The sequence below is a fragment of the Haliaeetus leucocephalus genome, unplaced genomic scaffold (genome assembly GCF_000737465.1).
Source record: "Haliaeetus leucocephalus isolate CR32 unplaced genomic scaffold, Haliaeetus_leucocephalus-4.0 Scaffold162, whole genome shotgun sequence".
NCBI lineage: Eukaryota > Metazoa > Chordata > Aves > Accipitriformes > Accipitridae > Haliaeetus > Haliaeetus leucocephalus.
This window is the reverse complement of record NW_010972598.1, coordinates 5,963,110-5,987,991: the sequence shown is the minus strand read 5'-3', so window position 1 is coordinate 5,987,991 and position 24,882 is coordinate 5,963,110. Positions and strand designations below refer to the sequence as shown.

At 39.9% G+C, this 24,882-nt stretch overlaps 1 protein-coding gene across 1 annotated transcript in view; it reads right to left on the bottom strand.

The window, feature by feature from the left end:
* PCNXL2 (pecanex-like 2 (Drosophila)) overlaps positions 1-24,882 on the bottom strand; it is a 157,046-nt gene that overhangs the window by 6,802 nt on the left and 125,362 nt on the right. The window contains exons 26-32 of the mRNA XM_010562953.1: positions 18,258-18,511; positions 13,754-13,987; positions 11,500-11,603; positions 4,211-4,355; positions 2,774-3,004; positions 2,153-2,427; positions 927-1,111 (exon numbers count right to left, since the gene is read on the bottom strand). Coding sequence (XP_010561255.1) covers positions 927-1,111; positions 2,153-2,427; positions 2,774-3,004; positions 4,211-4,355; positions 11,500-11,603; positions 13,754-13,987; positions 18,258-18,511 — 1,428 coding nt within the window. The remainder of the gene's footprint in view (positions 1-926; positions 1,112-2,152; positions 2,428-2,773; positions 3,005-4,210; positions 4,356-11,499; positions 11,604-13,753; positions 13,988-18,257; positions 18,512-24,882) is intronic.

Sequence of the window (24,882 nt, the reverse complement as noted above, 5' to 3'; positions counted from 1 at the left end):
GGGATTCCTCTAATGCTAGACTCAATTAAAATTAGCTGTTATTTTATTCTTACAACATGATTTATATTCAGGGCAAGATTTTCTCCAGTCCTGTCCATTATATTTAATGATAGGTCAAAATGATCTAATGGGAAACAAACAACTATCATACCCCTCTAGTTCTCTGCTGTAATTTATACAGTAATACCACAACTCGTTGAAAGGTTGAGTTAATTGGCTTTACATTACAAGTCCTGATCCCACAGTGATAGGTCTCACAGCGACCCACTGCCAAACTTAATGTATATTTCCAATGTGAAGGCCAGTAGTTCTACCTTGTGAATATGTCTGAAGTACTTTTGAATCCATAATTTAATCTGAGAAGGGCTCAGCTGTTAGTTGACAGCTGCCAAATGACTGGCAGCATTTAATTTTCTCCTGGTAACTGCTGTATAGACGCAAGAAGTTATTTCCTATTTGTTTGTTCTCCACATGCGCTGATGAACAGCCAAACCAGTTCTTCAAATAAATTGTCATGGTCCTTCCAAGATAATTAAGATTTTTGCATACTTTCACTTCTGCTGTTTCCAGCCAACAGTAAGCACAGGTTCACTGTGGTACGGGCTCCCTGCATCACACAGGTAGACTCCCTCCCATTTGCATTTCTCATTCTGGCATTGTTAGTGGCACCTCCTAGTCCAAAAGTTACACAGAAAGGAGTTCGACAGTGGAACCTTTGGTGAATCACATTTGTCTTATCCCTCCCAGTAAATACCTGGAACAATATCAGGAAGCCATCTCCTACGTATGCGTGGTTATTAGGAAGGACAAAGCCCTCTCTTTCTAAAATTAGTTTTCCACTGGATATGAGCATGCCCCAAAAGTATCTGCCTATGCAGCCCCTCAGGAGAAGACTACAGAGAAAGCCAAGTAAATTGTGCAAATACCTGCACGCTGGTGGACCTCTTGAGATGAAGCTTGCAACTGAGGGGTTCCATCTCTGGTGGGCTGCGAGCTACTGCTCTGACTTGAATTGCCTGTGGAATTGCTGCTAGATGAAGAGCCCCCTCCACTATCCACCTCTTCAACGTTACCTCTCTCATGGTGAGCTGCATGGCAGTCCTTCCGCATTCTGTGTGTGGGAATACACGCATGGTCAGCCATTTATTATGCACAAAAATTTGTGCCACCAATGTTAGGTGCCCTCAAAATGTGTAATTGTACTCTCTCATACCGCTGCAGGTCTTTTGACATCTTTTGCGATGACAAAGATGATGATGTGATAAGCTTACTTGCAACAAAATCATATACGACACAAACCAAATCTTTCCTTGTCTGTGTTAAGTGGCTTTGGAGCCCTGCAAGACCTTAGGACTCTTTATCAAATGTTACAGTGGTCTCTGAAGACAACTTTTGCATGAGGTAATCAAGTAGCAAAGAAGAGGAATAGGCTGGAGGAAGCTCAGTGGGAATGAGCTGCATGGTGGGAAACGAGCATATTAAGCCACTAGATTTAATCATTTTAGCATAGGTCTTGGCATGCGAGCTGGCTCCCATAGTCTCTCCATAGTCTCCTGCCTCTCCTCAGCCACAGTGGCGATAGGGCAGGTGGAGGGAACGAGGCAAGAGTGAGTTACTGCTGTATGAAAAGTGCACGTAGAAATGCGAGATGGAATGTGTCAGATACTGATTGTGCATACCTAGGGGAAGCTGGGCAGTTTTTGTGGATAGTGAGTACGTTTTTACATGTGTTTTGGTCAAGAACAATGACTTGGGGATAATCAACTACACTGCCAAAGCTTTGGAGCATAACCCACCATAACCCACCAACACATTTACTCATGTTATGACATGTCACTGAGTTACAGAAAAGACACCCTTATTTACAGGGCATAAACAGTAAAATTCCCTGGAATAAGGAACATGTCTGTAGTGCTAAGTGATTTGATAAAGAATCTTGTTGAACATGTAGAAAGCTTTGCTTAAAAGCCATGAATGAGTTAATGAATTTGGTTTCTGCTATGTCTGTAGGGCTATTTTGTTATATTCTGAGTCAGTTGCAATTAATTTTTTACTCATAGGTAACAGTATGGAATTACTCTCTTTTAACAGGAAATACAGTACAACCAAGACTGCACGGTCTCTATCTGCATAGCCAAAATTTAACACCTACCTTAACCATTTGGATCTGAACCACTTTTTAATGTTGTCCAAACTGACAGGGCCCCCCCAAATGTTCCTCAGTTGGCTGTGTGTCCCAAGGTACGAGGTGGTTAAAGGGGAAACATACATTGGATATCCCAGTGGCTGATCACATGAAGAATTAATTAAGTTCCGCAAGACCTGTTTATTGTTCTGGATGCTGCCTCTCTCTGGGTTACGATTGCGTAAGAAAATCAGTTCCTGCTGCTGCCCAGCCCAAAGCCCTCTGACGCACTCCTTGTTGACCTACAGGTAGGTTAAAAACATGTGGATCGTGAAAATGTTTGCTACTGAAGATGCAGAACTACGCGATCCAGGTAGAACAGCAGTAGCTGTGTGTGCAAACACCTTGTGTCTTTGCACCAATGGTTTTATGAACTTTTGCAGCTACTCCCCGGCAAAGCCGGGAATGTTATTTCAGATACACAAACATAACGGGTGCAAAATGGAAGTCAACTGAAGAGAGCTCTTTTAGACTCCAGTCCCTATTCGATAACTACAATCAACCTCTCCTTTTGGCCAGATTACTCGGAAATAATATTAGTTACCACAGCCCTAAATTACTGCAATATTAGAAAGAAGGTTTATGTACCTTGATAACCTTGAAGCTCAAGTAGCTTTTGTGGAGCATGATAACTTTATATTCATCTGCTCCTTCATCTACCACGTGTCTCAGGGTTAGCAGCTCCTCTCTGTTGGAGAGTACAGCACTGCGCCAGGCTGGGTCCCCTTCGTGACAAATCACAACCTTTTCTTCAAAGGATTGGATTGCTTCATACAAAACTGCTGGGTCCTCATACTCATCTGGGCAGGTGAACTGGTCCTGGTAGTACACAAAAAAGTATTGAAAAGATCAGGTATATTTGTGAAAACACAAACACTATGAACAATAAACAAAATCCTGTTTTTTGAACAGTTGCCCGCTGATCCTGCCAAGTGACTTGCTGTTTGATACAGCGTGTCTTTGGGGACATAGAGAAATTAATTTAACTGTAATATAGAAAGGTACGATTTTTGTTTTCTGGTAACCTGTTCTGATCTCATATCTCCACTGGACAGATACTTGGAGAATGCCAGCTTATCCACTTTCTTTTTATGAAGTGGGAAACCATGGGAGGCAGAGCTTTGGGGTAAGCTGGAGGGAGGTCAGAATCACCTGGGGCATTCCACAGCTCTTGTGGAAATCCTTATTTTTATTCACGAAAAACGACCAACAAAAGCACAGACTGGGAATCCATCAGCAGATATCGCAATATTGCGTTACTACTTTAGCTGTCACGCAGCAACATGGCCAGTGATAACATTCATAAAATTACTGTGTCAAATTCTCAGATATTAATTCACAGCAGTTCCACTTCAGTTATATTCAGAGCAATTATAAATACCATGCATGATAAAAGCATATAATACTAAATCATAACGTGCCAGAGCAAGAATGAAATCAACTCCAAGCTATACAGAGGTTGACCTGAAGAAATTGGAGCAAGTTCAATGTGGAGGTGTGCCAGATTTTTACAACTGAAAACAGAATGGGGTCAGAAACAGCCTGACATAGTCAAACAAACAGCCGTGACACTAACCCTTCAAGCCACTCTCCTCTCAGCTGTGTCTTTTAACATATGGAAGCGTTACATGTGTATTGCTGTTCACAAAAGGATTGATAAATTAGCAATGAAATTAGTCTAATCAAGGTATTTCTTTTCAATCTAGGAGCCATCTTTATAGTATCCACGCAAATAAAACACGACATGACCGTCAGTTTTGTTTTGGTGAAAAATGCAGGGTCAAGCTCTGCAATATGAATGGTTTCAAATGGGCAGCTAGGGGGTACAGAAAAGGAGATCAAGTGAATGCAAAATAAATAAAGGCCAAGCTTTTCCATTTTGGTTAAGGAAGTTTCTCAGAATAAGGCAAGAAGTACTCCATTTCCCTCTTTTTTTTTTTCCTTTGGACAGTTTCTAAGGTTTCCTGTGTTTCCCTAAGAAAACAGATGCAGTAGTAAAAGTTAAAAATTAAAAAAAGACTGTACCTGGTGTAGCTTCAGAGACATTCGGATTGCTGGGGCAACAACCTTGTGCAATAGATCCATGTCTGCAAAGACCCACTCATCTTTTGCTGCTATCCGAAAGTCTCCTTTGAACAGTGCATGGAGCCCATACAGAAAAGAGTCCAAGCTGTAAGAGAGAGGCAGCAGTCACTCCCAGAAGTCATTCCTGTCTCACCGAGCCGGATGGACCCCCGCCAGCTGCCGGCCACGTGCTGAGCTGTGCAGTGACCGGTGCCCCTCCGGCGCGGGGCGAGCTCTGCGGTGGGTATAAAGCAGGGGTCACGTCGCCTATTTCTAATGAGAAACCATTCCTCAGGGTAAGTGGTTTTCCTTCTGCTTGCACTGTAAACGACTGGCCACGAAACAAGTGTGGCACCTGGAAGAAAGGATGTCCTAAGGATGGGTGGCTGGGTCACGGGGCGCCTCAGGGTGCTGCTGCTCTGCGGCTGTGCCAAAGAGACCAGGTCAAAGAGTGCCCGCTGCTCTGCAATCCCTGTGCAGGCAGCAGAAGCTGCCCCCTCATTTGAAAGTTTATTGATTGGCCCTGTTACTCTCAGCAGTTCTCCTTGCAAGGTAAAATTAAAAAAAAAAAAAAAAAAGCAGCTGTAAAAAATATTTTAAGCAAATCCGAGACTTTTGTCATGAAACTCAAACCCAGACATGAACATTAAACCAGATGTACTAAGAAGAATACTAAGTTTCAGGAACTGTTCAGTAAACTGGGTGAGAGCATGAATCAAATGACAGGCATTTCATACGGAAACAATGAGCCCTAAAGCAAATATGCACTGGGCTTCTTTTTTCTAATATAAGAAACTAGATGTAACTAGTTCTGCCTGACCTTGGATGATGGTTTGCCTGGACCTGAGATTTAAGCAAAAGGTAAAAGGTACAAAATTGAGTAGTTGTTAGAAAATGGTTGCACGAGGGCTTTGTGAAGGGAAACAACCAGCCTTCGGCTCCAGTCTTCACCCCAAATCACGAGCTTCCCGTGATGACACCACAGCCACTTGTATAATGCTTATATAGCAGGACTGCCATCCCAATGCTGCTCTGAAGAAGTGATCTCGAAATTGAGGAAAACAGAACCATCTGTTAAAAACAGGCATCTCTTGCAAACCCACAGGACATGGTTTCATCTACCTGCCAAGATTTTACTCACTCTTCCAACAGTTGATTTGTTCAGATTGTAAAGGCTCTGAGGAGAAGCTGCATTAAGATGTTGGTGGTTTTCATTACTGCCCAGGCTTTCTCCAGAGAACACACAATCTTTCCACGTAATTGAGCTTTCTTAATTATTTTAGGAAAGGAAAAAAAACTTTTAAATTTTTTCTCTTGTCTGAGAGAGGGAGAAGAGCGACTGGGAGACTGCTTGGCCTATCTTCAGCTCAGACACATTCTAATTTTGCCCTTGGTGGGTAGCATGATTTAGAAATTAAAATGGAAAGATACATATGTTGTTACCAGAAAAACAGCTGGATACCGATTTTCTCCATGAAAGCACTGTGTAATACAAATCAACTAATCGGTGGGACCCAGGCCAGTCAGGAAGGCAGGGCTGCTGTTGCTGCTGGGAACATGAAGAGTACGGGGAAGCTCTTGTGAATTCTTAACTGATTTGCATTTATTACTACTAAGTTACGTATTAAAACATGCCTATGTGAGACAGGCACTTACACTCAGATCTTCAAAACTTTCAAGCACTGATTTCAATGGGAGTTATGTGTCTTCAAGGAATGGGTCCTACTCTCCACTGACTTTCAGTCAATCATCTCCACAGTTTAGAAAATGATAATATACCCAAATCCTGCTTAATAGCTTGGAAAGCCCTAGAATAAACCAGTTAGGGGGAAAAAAAATGGTGGGTGCAGCCAGTGTGGTGAAATATGTGACTATTGTCTCCTTTGAAAAGGCTAGAAATCAGGAAGGGTCCTTTCACTCGCCCACCCACTAGACAACATCCAGCATACACAGCTGAATCCTTGCCTGGAAAAAATACCTCTATATCTAAATATTCTTCCCGGGATGAAACTGAAGAACCTACCCTGAACTACACACCGAATGATCTGTAGTGTAGTTTTCCCCCACATAACACCCCCTGAATTTGCTCTGAAAAGTTGGCTGGGATGAAGGGAGGAGTAGGCAGGAGACCGACCTGTTTTTTACATCATTAGAGGCTCTCAGAGCCAAATCTGAACAGCAGAGCAGACAAAGAGTTTGCATTCGCATCAAAGTGTCTTAGAGGCATCAGCACATGCTAAACAGGCTGCTGTGAACAGCAGTATCTGCCGAAAGCAAGGCCAGGACCAGGACAGCTATGCAAACTGCAGCTGAGCATCAGCAGAGGGAGCGGAGGGAAGCACGTACAGCTCTCACTGTGCTTAGTTAGGGAAGACTCATCCATTTCTCATCCCTCTGCATAATAAGTTCTCTAACCAGCATTTTTAAGAACAAATATGACTGCTACAAGGAACAAAGCAGTGGGGGCAGTAGTTGTGAGAGGCTGAGAGTCAATTATTTTATATATCGTATTTTCCACCAGAGAGGTCTGGAGGAGATTGCTGTATTCACAAAACCATGGACATCTTTTATTCTCCTGCCAATCGTAATGAGGCTTTGGGGTACATTCTGCCTATAATGTGACACTATCTCAAGCCATTACGTCTGTAACACGCAGCCCTTAATCCACATAAGATACCGCTGTTGTTATTCTTCCCATTGTTATGCTCTCTGCTGAAGACTCTAATGAGATTATAAGGAAGCTGTAAAGCCAACAGCTTTGATCTCAGGCCTGACTCAAGGTTGTTGCTGCTTTCTTGGCCCAGTTTTAGCATACCTCAGTTGGTAATCTGCTGTAGTTACAGGCTTGTTCAAAGTATTTTAAAAACTAGTTAAGGTAAATTCACATGCCAAAGAAATGACGTTAATCAGGAAGAGACACAACTACTATTTCTGGCAACATTTCTAACCCTCTGAGCTAAGAACCCGAAAAGCTGCTGTCACAACTGTGAACTATTTTAGAACAAGACTAGTAGGTGTGTGGGAACCGTCAGCCCCTCAAATGTGCAGAAAGGAGGGGATTAAGTAGTACCACAAATACCAGAGGGAGGGCAACGGAGCCAAAGCAAATACTCCCTCCTACTGCGCTCCTTGCATTGCTCCAACAGTTGAAACTAAAAGCATTTGATGCAAGCCTGAAAACAGTATGGATGAAGACCTATGAGCTGGTGAATGTCTCTGTGTGTATTTTGCACACCAAACCCCATCCTCTGTCTGCAGTTTATAGACCTTTCCCAATGTTAACTGTAGATTTATTTAAGCAATAAAGAAACATGCATGCCTGTGAGCTGGTAATGACCTGAATGTCGTAGCTCACCTGAATGAAGTATTTTCAACGGCAACCCTTCTAAATTTGGTATTTTAGATGACAGTGGTATTGAGCTAAGAGTCAAACTTTTCTCCCCTGCTTCTGCTCTGCTCAGCTCTGGCAGACATAAAGCTGCACTGTCTGCTTGAACTCCCACCAGCAACGCAGCATCACCTGCAGCATTATGGTGCCACGTCCAGGCAGAGCCATTCCTTGGAGTGACCCTCTGTCCACGCTGAGGGATACCACCCAGAGGGACCTGAGGGGACCTGGGCATCCAGGCTTGGTAGTGTTGGAAGTATCTGATGAGAGATGCTTTATTAAGGGATTTTTATATTTCTCCAAATTTGAAACGTATACTAAACATTTACTTATTAGTAGGTCTAGTGGCTGAATAGGATTGTTAAGTAATTTTTTACAAATGCACACCTAAACATATCACTCATTTGAATAAATGAATGGTAATGTCATGTCGTTCCTTAAATTGCATTTTGTGCAGGATGCCTCCTAATGACAGTTTAAAAGAGCATTTGATTTGCATAGCAATGTTCTGCCTTCTTAATGAATGCATTTATTGTGTAATCTAGTGTTAATGTTGGGTTTCTACTGACATTTACATGAACAGGTACACTGAATAATTATTTACATACATTATATAAGAGCATTTAAAATCTTGCTTTACACAGTGACATTCACTGATTAATAGATTAGACAAAATCATGTGTACATGAGTGCAAATTGATAGTTTACATACACAATGTAAACTTGAATCTCAGTTCTGTAGTGCACAGCTCAGTGCAACATCACCTTTGTATTACTGTTTCTGTGCAGCAGCTGGATGACTGTCACTCCTCGCGACACAGCAAGGGCTAGACTTAGTCCGGAGGAAGTTTCCTGCTACCTGCACAGTGGCCCCAGAGAACAAAACATGGACCACAGAGCGCAGGTTCTGGGCTAGTTTGCTCACACTGGACATATATGAAACTATTCATAGAAATAAGCGTGAGGAGGAGAAGACTACAATGCCTGTCTGGCCATTACATTGCAAACTGATCACGAAACTTCTAGGAATGTTGTATGCAAGATGCTTCACAGCCAGAATTAATAACAAGTCCTGATATGAAGTTCAAGGTCATTTCTAAGTGCCTCTAAGTAGGCTCCAAAATGCCCCCAAAATATCATGACACCTTTTCAAGGGAAAGGACTGTGAAGCATCACCTAAGGAACGATTCCTCCAGCTTCTGAGGACCTTAAGTACTTCTCCCCCATCTGACTGAATGCAGAACTGGGGGCGAGGACCGGCAACAGCGCTCTAAATCAAGCTCCATACGAGCTGCTGTATCTCCATCAAACACAGAGAGAGGGGAGGGAGACCTGCCTTCAGCGCCTAAAGTTAATCCTCAGGAACATCTCCTTCTAGCCTCAGCAGCGTTGCACGTGTTGGATGAAGTCTCCTTCCCCCTGGCATGCTGTGTAATTGTATTCCTAGTGGAGACTCGCTGACTTACTGCTTCTTTGTGTATATATAAGTTGTGAAAATCTGCGTGAAGCAGTAAACACTGTAAGTACAGTAAGAACTGCCCTTTGTGCTGAAGTGAATGTATTTGGGGGATTTTTGTTGATAAAGGTCTTGATGTCAGGGGATAATTAACTAACAAGCAAGGTAACAATTTCTACTAAATTGTTTTTGTCAATTAAAATAAATATATAAATTCCTTAAGACAAGAATAAACGTATTTCACAAGTTAAAGTCATGTTTTGTAGCTGTAGCAATGTATAACTTGAATTGTGCTACTCAGATTCCTTTTTTCCCCCCCAAATCTTTCTGACAGTTGAAATGTATTAAAGGTAATTTAACCAGGTGGGTAAGTGACACAGTTTTTCCACAGTGAAACTTTTCTAGGGAAAGCTTTTGTGAAGTAGCACTGAAAAAGATAACTGACAGAAGCTTCCACTTAATCCCTCTTATGTCACAAAATACATTTTAAAAATACAATGATTCAATACTGCCCTGGAGCACTTGCTTAATAAAAAGAAAACCAGGACTTTAATTAAAGATATAGGATTATATAGAATGGATTCAGAAAAACAGGGATAGAGCTGTGCACTGCATACGAGTACCGCATTTTTTGCTTTTCTACAGACCTTTTCTCCTCAGGAAGAGTATTTTTAAGTATGGAGTGTCCACTCACCAAAAGAGAGGAACTAATGTGGTTCATTGGTAGTCTTCCAGATTTCAAAAAGACATGGTATAGCTGACTCCTGCAATTATTATTAAAATCTTTACAGAAGACTTTGCAAATAATTATCCTCAACATTCATACTTTCCATGTTAAGCTTTAGGAAGTCTCTGATATTATTCTCTCTTTGCATTAGCTACTAACCACGTAAGCCAATATGAATAGGTGACATTATTATTGTATCTGTCCTAGTGCCAAAACATTGTAATGAAGATTTTAAGATCCGGTGGAAAGTACATGCAACGTGATGACAGTTTTAAGGAGCTTTTGTGATATTTTTAGATGCATTTCTAATATTGCTGTGACATATCTATTGCAGGCCCAGATCAAAATCACTTTAATCTTTTCTCAAAAAAATTCATAAATGCACATCAACTTTTCTACCACATCCCCAAACTCTAAAATTTGGATCATCAAAAAAATAGGGCAATTTTAGAAATACCAGTGACTACTAAACATCACACTAATTTGAGTGCATAAAAATGAAGGGAGAGGAAACTCAACCCAGAAGAAAACTACTACAGGAAGGGAATGTGCAAAGACTAGAAGAAAAGAGATGACGAAAGCCACTTTAGAAAGCAGAAAGAAGCAGCACATCAAGAAATAAGCCATGTGGGCCACAAACATTCTGCATGCCTGACTGAAAAGGAAAGACATAAACCCAAATGTTACAAACATCTCAACAGATAACAAAGCTAGAATGAATATTTAAAAGGACTGTTTTATCTTATAATACAAAATGCATTCAAAATCACACATGCTGTCTTTGTTTGCTTGTTAGTAAGACAAATCCTCTCTAAGGAGCACGTTGATAGAGGGCCAGCTAGCTTTGCTCACAGTTCTGTGCCAATACAGCAAGGTCACTTAGATACTCTATTTACTCAACTTGTCTACTGGTACTAAACTCCTGCGAACATGGGGAGTTCAAATACGTCTAATAAAAATCTAAAATTAGGTAAGAAGTTAGACTTTATTAAAATAAAGATTATTTCATTAATAAAATGCCTGATCTATAGAACAGTGTACATTGTACTTTATAAAACCCAAACAACTCAGAACTAGTGAAAAGGGAAGAATCCCTAATGAAAATGTAAGGAGAAGAGCGTATTCAGAAACAATCTTAACCAAGCATATTTTAATTAACCAGACTTTCTAGGAAGAAGTGTTTTGAATGAATGAATGAATGAGTAAGGTAGACAGAGAACAGACAAAGCTGTGGTCTCAAGAGATGCAAGGTTCTCTCTTCTTCAGTCACCAGAATGAAGTAGCACAATGAACCGGAATACAGCCCTGAGTAATACAGGACCCTAATGGATTTATTATGATCTAGCTAACTAGATGTCAGATGACTTGGCAGTTTCTTCCTCTTCTGGAGGAAGCCATCATTCCAGTAGCCAGGCCAGGCATGAGTGAACACAAGCAATAACCATCGGTACCCATTCTTTCAATGCAAAATACTGCTTTGCCCTATGAAATAAAGATTGGTATTAGTTATTTAGCTAACTACCAGAGTGAAAGATGTCCAGAAATGGCAGAAAACAAATTATTTTATGGAGGAAAGAGACTTTACCTTGATCTAATCTTCTGTTGAGATTCCACATTAAGTGAAAAAAGACAAACAGGTCTTTGCTTTAAGATGAGGAAAAAGGATTCCTAAAAACTACCTGATGGCCATATTGTGAGCTGCAGTTCCCAAAGCTCTTCGGCCCAGTATACACAAGGCAAAGGAAAGCGTCACTAGAGGAGAATCCTCATCGCTGTCCAGGTGCTACAAAGTTTTAAGAATAGTGTGTTATTCGAAATGCAAATACCATCTTTAAAAGCACTGCAATACTATAAATGGTAACATTCATAAAATTTGCATATACCTGGACCTACACACAAAAACATTCTTTGCAATTAAACAGAACAAGAAGGAAGATCATTGCCATCAGAGGCTTTCTGCAAATTGCAAGCTTATTTTGCTCATTGGCTAGAAACAGAACATTTCAACCTTGGGTGGCGAGATCCCAAGGGAGGGGAGCTTTGTTGGGGGGGATTCTAGGGGAGGGGGGGTTGTGGGTTGGTTGGTCCCCCCCCCCCCCCATCTGACATTCTAAGACAGAGCAGATCCCTTATTGCTGAGAGACACTGCAACTGGAGGCAGCCAAACCCCTTTTCTTGGGACACAGTGCCTGTGAAACCCTGCCACAGATTCCAGAAGAACAATGTATTTGGAAAAGTTTGGAGGAACATACTTTTAGTAAATAACAATATATATCTAAATTGTATACCATTGATGACACTGACCTCACATTTTAACAAGCAGTCAAAACATTTCATTTACACTTACCAGCTCAGGAGAGTTTCTTTACTGAAATTTTTGCAAAGAAAACTTTGCTATCAAGCAGGTGGAAAAAATTGAAACAACCCCTCAAGAATGTGAATCTTTAAGAGGATACAGACTATTACTCGTGTCCATGCAATAAGTGATTTCTTATAGCTTGCTTTGACTCTAAAACTGAAGCCAAATACAATAGAGAATGTAGCTTCTTTTCTATAAAATACATTGATTCTCAGGGCTATGTGTACAGTGAAGCTTTTTTTACATCTCATCTCCTACATGAACTTTACCTCTATATAGTCAGTGAATTACAAAAACAGGGGTAAAAGAAAAAGATGTAAAAAATATATATGTGTGTGTGTGTACTCTAGTGCAGGCGTTCGTTTGCCCTTTTAAGTCCAACTGCGAACTTTCAAGTCTGTTGGGCATCCCTAAAGGTATTCTACTTGAAAGTCTCAGCCACATAACAAGTGAAAAAGCATCATTTAACAGTGGGTTTCCCTGCACCATACAATTCTTTGTGTGTCAGAACTTGGGATCTGAGACATGGAGATGGGAAAGAAAAGAGATGAAATATTCCTAGTAGGAGGAGATGGTGGGGAAGGCTCAGACAATTCAATGAAAACAATATCAATGTGATGATATGCAGAGGAACCGGTGGAATGGTATTCAGGGTTAGAGACGTGAGAAGGAACTGAAGCAGAGAAGAAACATTAAAATTCAGCAGTGTTACGCCAGCTAAGGTCAGTGGTAGCAAATGGGATGTGCACCCAGTGATCCTGAATGAAAAATGCATAAATAATAGCGCATGGTGGCCAGGAAAGATACACTTCTCATTTTTTGCCATCATCAGCAATAATCAGAAAATTAAATGAAGGGAATATGCTTGTTCGAAACTGTATTCTCCCTCTGGGCTATTTTGAGTATTCTACAGAAATACAGTAGTGCATTTCCGATAAACGATTGCTGACCATCAGTAATCTTAGCGGCTCAAAGCATGTGAATGTGTAGCTGTAAACGGGCCCTTGACCTTTTAGAGCTGCAAGGTAATTTCACACGGTTTTGTGGCATGGTTCACATTTGAATTATGAGCTCTCAGAGGGGACCTATACTAGCAGTGAGTTTGTTATGCACTTCCCTACCATCTGAAGTACCCAAATATAGGCAAATTTTTGGAAAGGATACACAAACATCACAAACGTTTGGCAAATGTACACTGGCAACACTGAAGGAACAGTCATGCTCTGGTGACATTCCCTGAATGGAGCCTGCTCTAGCAGTACTTCTGCAAGCTCTTGTTATATCCACGCTTTCTAGAGCTGAGGAAATTAATTGTGTTGGAAGTGTGCACAATAAGGAATTGGTTCTGTATTCAAAGACCAACACTCCTTAAAACTCTAGTTTTTGCACAAGAGTAGTCTCCAAAATATGTTTTTGCATTCCACAAAACATATATTTTATGTTAAATCTGACAGCTTAAATAAAATCAATTTTATTGTATTAATCCTGAGCGAGCAAAAGACTACCCATGCATCATTTAACTCCTATCCCAAGAATTAAAACTACTACTACTAAAAAAACCAATGCAAGCTTACCTCTACCCTTTTTCTAGCACAGAACTGAATCCAGTCCAGATAAACACTGCAGAAACTAGCTCTTGTTATTCCTTGGAGACAGGGAACATAATCTTCATCTATGTTAATGTTAAACATTGCAAGGTCACGTTCAATATAATGCCACTTTGCATAAGGCTGCAGTATCTTTTGGATGGATTCATCTTTTATCCAGTCCAGGATTTTGGGAGAACTTGCTGTAAAGTATATTATACTCTGTTGACAAAATGTGCAAATGTTAGTCACTCTAGAGAATAAATCAAATAGGACCACATTAACTACCTATAATGGTACCTATTTTTCCTATTTTTTACTGCTTGGCATAATTGCTTCACAAAACTGTTCAAGTTAGAAAGATGATAATAACGGATATCTAAATAGCAGACAACAGAAAAAGAAGTCAGATTTTTAATATTCTTCTGCGTTACAGAAAAATTAATACAAACAACAGACTATGATAAGCATACAGGGTTCCAGCATTCAGACATGTTAATTACTGAATATCTGTGTGGTTCTAGAGTCTATCAGCAAGAAGGTGACATCGATAAAAGTTTAGGTGTATTTTGAAAAAACAGTAGTACATGGTCACATGCTCAACACAGAACTCTTTTTCCTCCATGGACTTCCTGTTTTCTGGGGACAAAGCTTTCCTAATTCTGTAACAAAACCAGTTCCACCACAATTGAACCACAAAGGTGAGATTTGACAGCTGTGTACAACACAGGTCTGAAAACCTCTGTTTTAATTGCTGTTTTCCTTCTGCATTTAGTAGCATCACTATTTTTGTTATTTGTCAATGAGGCAAGTAAAGAATAATGCATTTTTTCTTATATGTCAGATTAAGAAGCTGATAACTGATGTAACTGAGTTTGCTTTTAAAGCACTGAAGGAGGAGCAGCATTCAGCAGGAGCTCTTTTACCGAATGAAGAAACATTAGAAAGCAGCAACACTCGTATCTCATATCCATGCCTGAGTTTCTAAGTTTAAGTTCTTCTAAGCGCTGTGTCTGGAGCCATGAAAATAATAAATAAAATAAAATAAAATAATAATTTAAAAAAAAATCTGAGCCAAATTTAAAGCTGATTTTCAAAAGAATATAAAACTTAAGGAGAAGTTCCAGTGCCGCAAAGAAAAGTGGCATCAGCTGGAAAGTCCCATTATAATGTTTTATTAGTATAATTTTTGTTTTAATAAAAGATACTAATTTAGAATTGGATTCCAAAGCAAACAAGGGGCAAGTGAACGTGACTGAAGATGATGTAGTTCTACTTTACCCATGCAATGGAAACATTATTAGGCAAATAAATGTATAAAATGAAAATATGATGGATTAAAAAGGCAGAAGCACTACCAGCCCTTTTAAAAATCCCAGATGCCCTCCATAGTTTATCTTTCAAATTGTACAAAAATACACAAGCAAGAGGACAATTAAGCTCCAGAGGAAAAAGACAAGTCAGACAGATACAGAATGAGGAAGGGCCCTTACTTTCTTGGCATGTGGAGAACAACACACTCTTTTAAAAAGATTCATGCAGAAACAATAGGAGCTGAAAACACAGCACTCGGCAAATGCAGACTTCTTGAATGCTAAAAGACGTTTAAATAAGAACATATTGAGAAGAGATGGAGGAGGCACAAGGGAAAAATATCACAGTAGTTGGGCAGGAAATTATTTCAAAATATATGCAGAAGGGCTACAGGAGCTGACCCACTTTACTTGTGGAGAATAAAAATTTTTTTATAAGAAGAAATATGGGCCTTTCTAGGCCGTCAGTGAAACTGCAAATGAAATAAATACATTAGGAATAAGACATTCAGTGCAACTCATTGTTTAAAAGACCAATATGGTAAGTATTCTTGAAGGATAGGAGAACTGAAACAAAGCATACGTTATCTTTGTTGATCTTCAAAATAGAGTTTGCTTTTTTTATATTCTCACCTGTGTTTACAAAGAAGCAGATTCAGCTCCGAAAAAAAAAAAATCAGGGTCGCAATCAGACACAGAAATAGCAAAAAATTCTGCCACCTAATTAAATTCTGCTCTTAGTAGCTCCTCCTAGCTATGTTTTGTGCACAAGTACTTCCTCAGCTGTACGGCAATTCAGAAATAATATGGTAAATATTTACAATATTGTAAGCTACAAAGAATAAACTAGAAGCACTCCAAATGTTCAGTGCAAAGGAAGTGCAGTTGCTGCTGAAACTCCAGCCTAAGTGTTTTCTGAGTTTGTGATTTATGTGACCTGAATACTGCACTAACTAGAGGAGTTCTTACAATTAGTTTCCTACACCGTTAAAAAGAAAGTGTCAGGGCTTTAAAATGTTCGCAGTGAAATTGCACAAGGTCTTTACAGCTCAAGATTCCCCATATGAAAGAGCTGGGGAAGGAATGAATTCTCACCTCTGTTTCTGATATTGTTTATCTGGAGGTAAGTACTAAGTAAACAGGATGAAAACTGATCTGATACATAATATAATCTTCTCACCTTCCGAGGCTGTACTAAGGATTTTACCGAATCTTATCAAAGCTCCTGTTTATGGAAGAAACTAATAACTTGAAGAATAGGAGAAGAAAATCTCCATCTAGCTTTCTTCTGGGAAGTGTCATTCTAAAGAAGGGCTCTCCTGAGCGCGCTCTCCCTTCGCTGAAGGGAGCCCCAGCCCAGGCTAATATTGAAGCTGCCAACAGGTTACTACTATCTTCTCTTCATCGTTCCCTAAGAAGAGAAGTAGATTAAAGGACTGACACCTTTCTGAGAACGAGGATCTGTCAATGCAGTGTTATAGTACCAGCTCAACTAAATAAAGCCAAAAGAGATTCCATTTTCACACCTTCAAAGCTGTAGGTGGTGGACATACCAAAATCTGCATACAGCAGAGATGGAGCCACAGCATACCTCAGTAGTGTGGGGATCATTTAACCCACCTCCCTTTTACTCAAAACAGGATCAATTAACCACCCCTGTATCATAAGGGACAAAAGTTTGTCTAAGCGATCTTACCTATGTCAGCTGCTTCTCAGGTGTGTTCAGAACCAGAAGCACCGAGCTACCTTTAAGTTAAGTTTTACTTCCCATGTGATAAACCTCACACTTTCCACCAGTCCTCTACATATTAGGTGACTTAAAGGCACTAAAATAGTTTATAAAGCACAATTCTTCACTGCTTTAAACTAATAAGCTGCTGATTTGATTGCAGCTTAGACTGGGATTTTTTTTCAGTCTCATTTGTCATTCAAAAGCTGAGTCATATATCAGCTTGCATCAGTTTATGTTCAGGTGATTCAGGTTACCTTTTAAAGTAAAGCAAAGCAATTGTACCAATGTATTCACTTCAGTTTAAAGAAGGGGATTTTTTTCAGTTTAGACACATTGCTTAAAAACAATTTAATTTATAGCCACAAAACCCACTTCTAAAATGAAAAAAACATGCTCACCTGCAGTTTTGTTTCTAATTAGTTAATTAAACAAAGCAGGTTGGTTACCAGGCTCTACTGCCTGTAAAATTATTTATGAAATCCCAGTCTGCATTTTACAAAGTAATCGACTGCATGATCAAAGCAGCTTTGTGAGGCAATGATCTTGTTTTTACTGCATCGGCTCACTTGCAAAAAAAAAAAAAAAGGTGATTAATTTATTTACAACAGGTCTCTCTCTAAGGTTGACAGGATTTTTACAATTGCAGAGATGTAAGCAGGGAGGAGATGTCAGGGATGGTTGGGAGCCTTAGTAACTGGCTTCATGGTAGTACCAGTGGCACAGGAGGCAGCATTTGGCCCTTGTTGTTTCAGTAGAAGACAAGAAAACCCAGCAATTTCTTCATTTGCTGGACTGGAAACCATTTGGCAGAGGATGAAGACGACTTGCTAGACTATAAGGTTCAATTATTTTGACAAATTAATATCTGTGTGGTCATTGTGATCTTAATAACAGTGCAAATATAGAAGTGATGTAAATGAATTGCTGTTTAATCAATGGAATAAAACAACTTCAAGTGTATTGTGGTATATATGTAAAACAGCAGGTAAGAAGGGTGTTTGCTCTACTAAAAAAGTACATTTGAGAAACAGCTCATCAGAGATTTCCCAAGAACTTTATGCTTGTTGATTTTTTTTTTTTTTTTGCCAGAAAAAAGAGTGGAAAGGCCAAGTCAAGAAGAAATAACAAACTGCCAGTGAAGTTTTGCCTTGTAAGAATGCTTCCTCTGACTTTATCGCTACAGGATGTTAACTCACCTTCTTAATTTCTGCTTAAGCGTGCCTGTGATTTTCTGTACAAACTGTAGGTATAAGTCGTCAGAATCAAATATAGCAAAGGGAGATATGAATTAATTATCCCTACCTAAGATCAAGTCAGTCTGACTGCCAGCAGTGCAAATGAATAAATATAAAGTCAAAAACTTCAAATGCTCTTTCTTCTATAGACTGCCAGTATTCTTTCTATTTGACAAACCTGCTGAGGAAGTACACTTTACCAAAGAGTTTACCTTTATATAGTATCTGATAAGTATTCTCCGCAGATCAAACACTTGCAGCATTGTTGCAGCGTTGTTATCAATGATGCTATATCCTTCCAGGATGTACTGGGTTCGTGTTATTTCCCATGTCAGCCATCGCAGGTTAAAGGCTGCATTACATGATAACAAGTGAGGCAAGTGCCCAGGCTTACAACAGCAGCAGCCTTCATTGTCTTCATCTCCTTCTGTAATAGCTTCCACTTCTCTCTGCTGGCAATATGTCCCTTGGCAGTGAGAAAAAGAGAGTATGCTGCCAGTTATTGGGGCAGGAGGAAACAAAGGACTTCTTCCAAGCTGAAAAAGTATGATTGAAGGCTCTAGGCACTTAGCAAAAATCTAATAGGAAGAGCTATGGCAACAAATTAGATGTGCCAATTGATCCACGCACAGTAGCAAATAAAGAGCTGTACATTATTTATTTACTATCACCTACAAAAGCCAAAAGGGCCTGATCTAATGTTCTAGGCATTCGGTTCTGAGCTGAGCTAAACTACAGACTACAGCTTCTGCCTTAATAAAAACTCACCAGGAAGCAACAATAAAGAGTCTCGCTCCATCAGGCACATTAAGCAAATTGATCCAAGTCTCAGTCTGCTTCTTCAAATAACATACAGGATGCAAACAAAGATTTTACAGTGTGTTGGAGCACTTGTAAAATCTGGGTTTACCAAACTATCTTGGAAAGCAAGTTCCAAAAATAAAATCCACCGGGTTGTTCTCTCCCCCACCGGAGTAAATGCTACTCTGGATCAAACATCTCTAATGAATAGCACTAGTGGCACTGTATCACGAGGACAGAACAGCTTTCTAATTAGCCTATTACATAGGCTTTAGATCAAAATAGAGTAAATCTTTCTGAAAAAGAGATGTTAACTCATAAAGAAGTCATGAGGCAGATGCAGAAACAATAATATATCTGCTCTGCAGACTGCATTTCTGGCCTGTGCTGTGCACACTAGATGGTCAAGCTGAGCCTTTCAGGATTTAAAATCTATGAATGTGGTTTCAACACCATGTAGGGCACTGCAAATCAAAACTGAGGTGGACGCCTATGTGCTCCCCCCACTGTTCTCAAAATACATGAGATCTTGATGTATAGATCTTTTTAAAATTTACTCTCTGTGGGCTGTTGCAGAGCTTACTCTCCACTGAATTTGTACATAAACCATCTTTCAAGGCCATCTCCTATGATGCAAGTTACACCTATGGTGTAACATGGAAAGCATGGGCTTTTCACCAAAGGTTCAGTATCACCCCACGAGGGAGCTGGCTCTGTCAGCTTCCAAACGGTCTCGACAGGAGAGGAAGGTGCTAGACACCGTCCTGCAGTTCAACAGCTATGAACCCCCCCCCCGCCAGGACCAACAGACCTGTTCCATTGTGTCACTGTAAAAGGGAGAAGAATTTGGCCATGTTCGTCACCTGAACATTGGACCAGGAAAGACTACAGCGTCAGCTCCAATCCCCTGCAGTTTGCCAGCAGCCCGAAAGAGAGCCTGGAGCAAGGCAGCATCCCAAAGGCCTTTCTGTGGAGTGTCATGACAGTCGCTGTACCCTCGACTGTCTATCCCGGTCCCATCACAACTGTCTGGTCAACAAGCTGTGTGTGGACTTTCGTTTCTACCCATAGAAGTAGCACCCGGAATATTCCTTTCTCTGCACTAAGAAAAGCCTTTCAAAATATAACAAAATATGTTAAAGTATTGGTTATCACCTTCTCTTTTCTGCCTGGACACTTTCTAAAATACATCCAGCAAGCAAAAACATACAAGAAAAAAAGCATAGAAAGTTCTGAAGGAAACGTGTGAGAAAAAACAGGATTGTAGAGATGGGGGGGGGAAAAGATCCAGTATATTCCAGTATTCTCTGTTCAGTTTTCTATGAGTGAAAATTTACACTGTGTACCCAGTGTTGTTCACTCACTGATATGTATTCTTCCTTAGACTTCAGGCATATACAATATGACAAATTATTAAATGCCTTCAAGTCACCCAAATATAAATGTCTTTCCTTTCAAACACTGCCGCAAAGTCCGAAACATGACCTATCAAGCTGACATTTCCAGTTGGACTGGGCATGAACTGGTCTGCTTCTGCTTTGTATTTCACAGATTTCTACATGAATTAACACTTATTGCTCAACAGCAACTCAGCAGCAACTGCTCTGGGTCAGTGGATGCTTTTCTGAAGTCATGTCAAAAGACATCGTACTCAAACTGAAGTATGGAAAGGCATATTCTTTTATACATGGCTTGAAAAGAGTAAAATAACTACTCAGTGCTGGTGCTGTTACTACTACTGCTATGTTGATTTTTGAAAGTTTAAAGGTCTCTCGGTATTAAACTGAATTCAAAAGAAGATACATCTTCATCCCAGGTGCTAAATTAAGTATTGCCAATGTTTATAACTGATGAAAAACACAAACCTAATAAACAACTGCCAGTGATCCCCTTACAACTAAGGGAATTAAAGATGGCTTTGCTCAGCCTATGTAACTCTATCCTTGAATTCTTTTTTTGTTTGTTTTGGTATGGAAATAGCACATTTCATTCCTATAGAATGCTGGCTGTTTCTATGTGCTCTCTGTATTATCTCTATTAATAAACACCAAATATTATTACTGCAGATTCTCTAATTACTAGTTTTCTTCAGCCATATATTATGTAAAATATGGGGCCTAAAGAGGCTGGCAAGGCAAATAATAGGCGGATTTAAGAGACCCTCAATGTTTGAAGGAAGCTGTCATCACATGCATGACAAACAGAACAAGATGCCAGAACAATTATTTGCATTCTCAGGTAAATTCAACAGGTAAAAATGCTCCAAGTCATCTTTGCTAGGTAATTTTAATCAACAGAAGTTAAAATTGTACTACAGTGGGAGCAATCAACATTGAACTTGGAGAGTGAGAGACATTCTAACTGGGGCCGTGTTATTACAAAAGCCCTGGGAACCAACCAAAGGAGCTCATGTGGTCATTTTGCAGATTTATTCCAAAGAATGAAATCAAGGCTGTGCAATCCCACATCTGGCGAACATGCACTTGCTTAACAAAAGCTGTTTGATGGACTTGGGTACTACCACCTTGGGGATTTGGTGTCCTGACTGCTTGCAGAGCCTCTGGGGTATCCCTGTTAAGTTTAAAAGTGTAACCTGAGCCATGGCCAGTGCTCTGCCAAAACACCAAATCCCTATTCCTGCCACCATGCTGATGATTAGAATTTCCAAACAACATCTAGTAAAAGGACTCAAGTCTGCAAAGACGAAATGCAGGCTTGATGCTCAAGTACATGTTGGTTCCCTCCCAATTCTTGCAGTCAGTTCTAGAAAGACTGCCAGTAATTTTCTCTCATCTTTAATTGAGCCTTACTTTAATCCATAATGCACTGGCTGGACTTCAATGCCACAGATTTGCATGTTACTGAGAAATTTCATTTTACCAGTGCCTACATCAATCTTTTTGGTTCATTACTCTAGACACTGGTACTGCAGAGACTTAAGAGCATGTGCTCAGCTTTATGCATCAAGCCAAAAGGGACAAGTCACTGTAAATGAAGCTAAGCATTTGTGTACATCTTTTACAGAAGGGTGACCTTAAACTTTTGTGTATATAAGCTGATGATTTAAATGACAATTTTTATATTGCTTCTCAAAAAATTATCAAGTTCAAGCAACTGAGAGAATTATTCATAAAACCAAAGAGCAGGGAGCAGAACGTGCACTTCAGTTCTGCAATATAATTAAGTGTAGTACCATTAAATATTAAAACACAGGAAGATGTTTTCACCGGTAATTAGTGATTTTAAAATCTGAGGGAAAACATTTTTTTTTACATTTCTTTCTGCAGTAGAAAGAAAATAAGCTCTCACACTTCACTCAAGCTTAAACATTCACTGTGACCTTTGCTAGTATAGATGAGACCGATTCGTTTGTAAGATCTAACACTGGATGGTTGCCAAAAATCCATCAATGCAAAAACATGTGCCAGCTGAACAAAGCAAGGTCAATCTATGTGAGCTCAGGAGAAAACCAGGGTGAGAACTTGGAGCTCTTTCTATTTTCCTGACGCATCAGGATTTGAGGACTGACTTCTGCTCTGCCAGAATGATCTGACCTAAATGGAAATGAGAAAATTGAAACTGAAGACTGTAATCTCGCTTCGAGAGGACACATAAAATACATCTAAATTAATGACCACCCAGCCTCCTAGAATTTAAGGCTGAAATCGGAGTGCTTTTGAATTCAATTTTGAAAACTCAGTAAGTGAAAAGAAAAGCATTTTTCCGTTCTGAAGGGCCAGAAAGAAAATCCCATAACACAATCACATACTTCTTTTAATTTCCATAAAACACTTCAGTTTAATAACACATCCAGAATGGGGACTAATTATTGTGGCTGAAGGTAGCGATAGCTTGAGCACTAAGGATTGCTGACCTGTAATAAGCTAGGGTGCAAATGTACATAGAAAGGGTTTATAGGGCTCATGCACTAACCCCAACCCACAGACATTAAGAAGATCATAAATCACTCTCCTGCACTAGGCACTTCAAGCTTTAAATTCTGTGACCCCAACAACCAGTTTGGGACCAGGGGATTTAACCAGGTGTTAAGTCTGAGAGATGGAGCTGGATATGGAGATGGGAGCCACGAAGATGGACTGAAGCCCAAGGTAACTCCTTTTGTAGGCCAGGTCTCGTCATCGACAACTCCACAAAAATGCCTGGTTGCTCACCATTCATTTGGCAAAATCATGCACGTGAATATTTTACAAATATATGCATTACACTGGAACTATCTGACTGTGCTCCCCTGAGCTCTGCTGCAAATCTGAGTATTCCCAAATTCTGATGGATAAGGCTCAGCATAGCATCTTAATAAACAGCAAGTTATCACCCAATGGAAGCACAAAGAGCATAATTACAGCCATTGAAAGGCCATCCTCTCCTGAAAAAGCATCGTATGTAGCTCCAGAAACACAGAAAAACAAATACTTCAAAAAGGAGTGAACTGAGCTCCCAAACAGAAACTCATGAACCCCAGAACTGGACACATTCTGGAAACCAGCAACTGGTTTTGCTCCTTCCTGCTCTTTTCCTTGTGGAATTGGGATTCAGAACAGTAATTTACAGGCTCTGATAGTCTCAGGTTGTTTCAAAGAAAAATCTCAGGACTTAAAAAGACAGTATCAATTTCTCAAACATCAAAGCTATTAGTTATAAAACTGTGGTTTGGTTTTCAGCTGCTTCAGGTGCTTGTATGCCTGAAAAATAGTGTGGTTTTCAAACCAGATCAGTCGGTCTAATAACAGGCATCCCCTCTCCTCAGAAACCTTTCCTTTTCTTAGTCCACAGAGACACATTATGGAAGCCCATAAGGATGCTAGCTGTTAAACTTCAGCTACCAAACACCATGAAACCCTCTCATTTCACCTCTTTTGGAGTGCAATGCAAGATGCAACATTTTGTTTCTGGCAAAGACATTTTCTCAATAAAAACGTTGTAGTAGTGCACCTAACAATATTTTCCTTCCTTCCTTCCTTCCAGAAGCCCTCTCCAGTGCACCCATATATACACATAAAATTGTGGAAAGGAGGAAAGGGAAAAAAAGACATCAAATATTTATTCTAGTCTGTGTTACAGAAACTATTCTAAGCCTATTTGAAATTCATAGATTGTTTCCACTGCTGAAGCATTATTGTACACCTAGAAAGACTTGTACATCACAGATTTCCTGCATTCAACATAAAGTATCGTCTTCCCTGTTTCATGCCATTCTTCCCAATTAAATCACCAAGATTAAGGAAACCCCTTTGCATCCTTTCTGTTCATACCTCCAATATTTCTGAGCATTGTGTCTCTCAGCTTTTGTTCTTTCCCACAAACAATGTACTTTTGGTTTTTAACCTTTTCTCCAAAGAGATGTGTTAAAAATGGCTGCTTTTCTCTGAACTCCTCCTAATTTATCAATACCTTTAGATGGTCTGGTTCATATACTGAACATACTTCAAGTGTAGACTCCGGAAAAACATGAAGGCGGGCACTTTTATTTCCCAACAGCAAGAAGCAATTTGTAAAAGCAAAAAGTGAAAGTTCCAATCACTCTTTAAATAAAGAATGATTCTTGCCAGTGCTACAGAGCCTTCAGACACAAGAATCAAACATCAATAAATATTCCTTACACTGGTAATGTACTTGCTACTGTAATAAAACTATACAGCATACACATACACTGCAGAAATGAGTAACTGTCCTTATTTCTTAGACATGATTACTGTGCCTAAAGCGTATACCCTAAACTGGCTGCGTTCATACACCATTTTGCGTGGGAAATAAGCTAGCTAACACAGAGAAAGCCCCACAGGCGATCCCATCCTGCTGTCACAGCTGCCTTCCACTACGTACAATTACATCTGTGTCTGCTCTGCGCTTCTTTCCTTGATTCATCTAATGCAGTTCCAAGTGAAGCATGAATATTGCACGTGCAACATGCAGTAACAAAAAATCACAGCAGAGATTTAGAAGTTAATTACATGATTGAAGAATACCGGGCAGGAGTTAGAAAACAGCTCCTCAAGATTTCAGCATCACCATCCATAA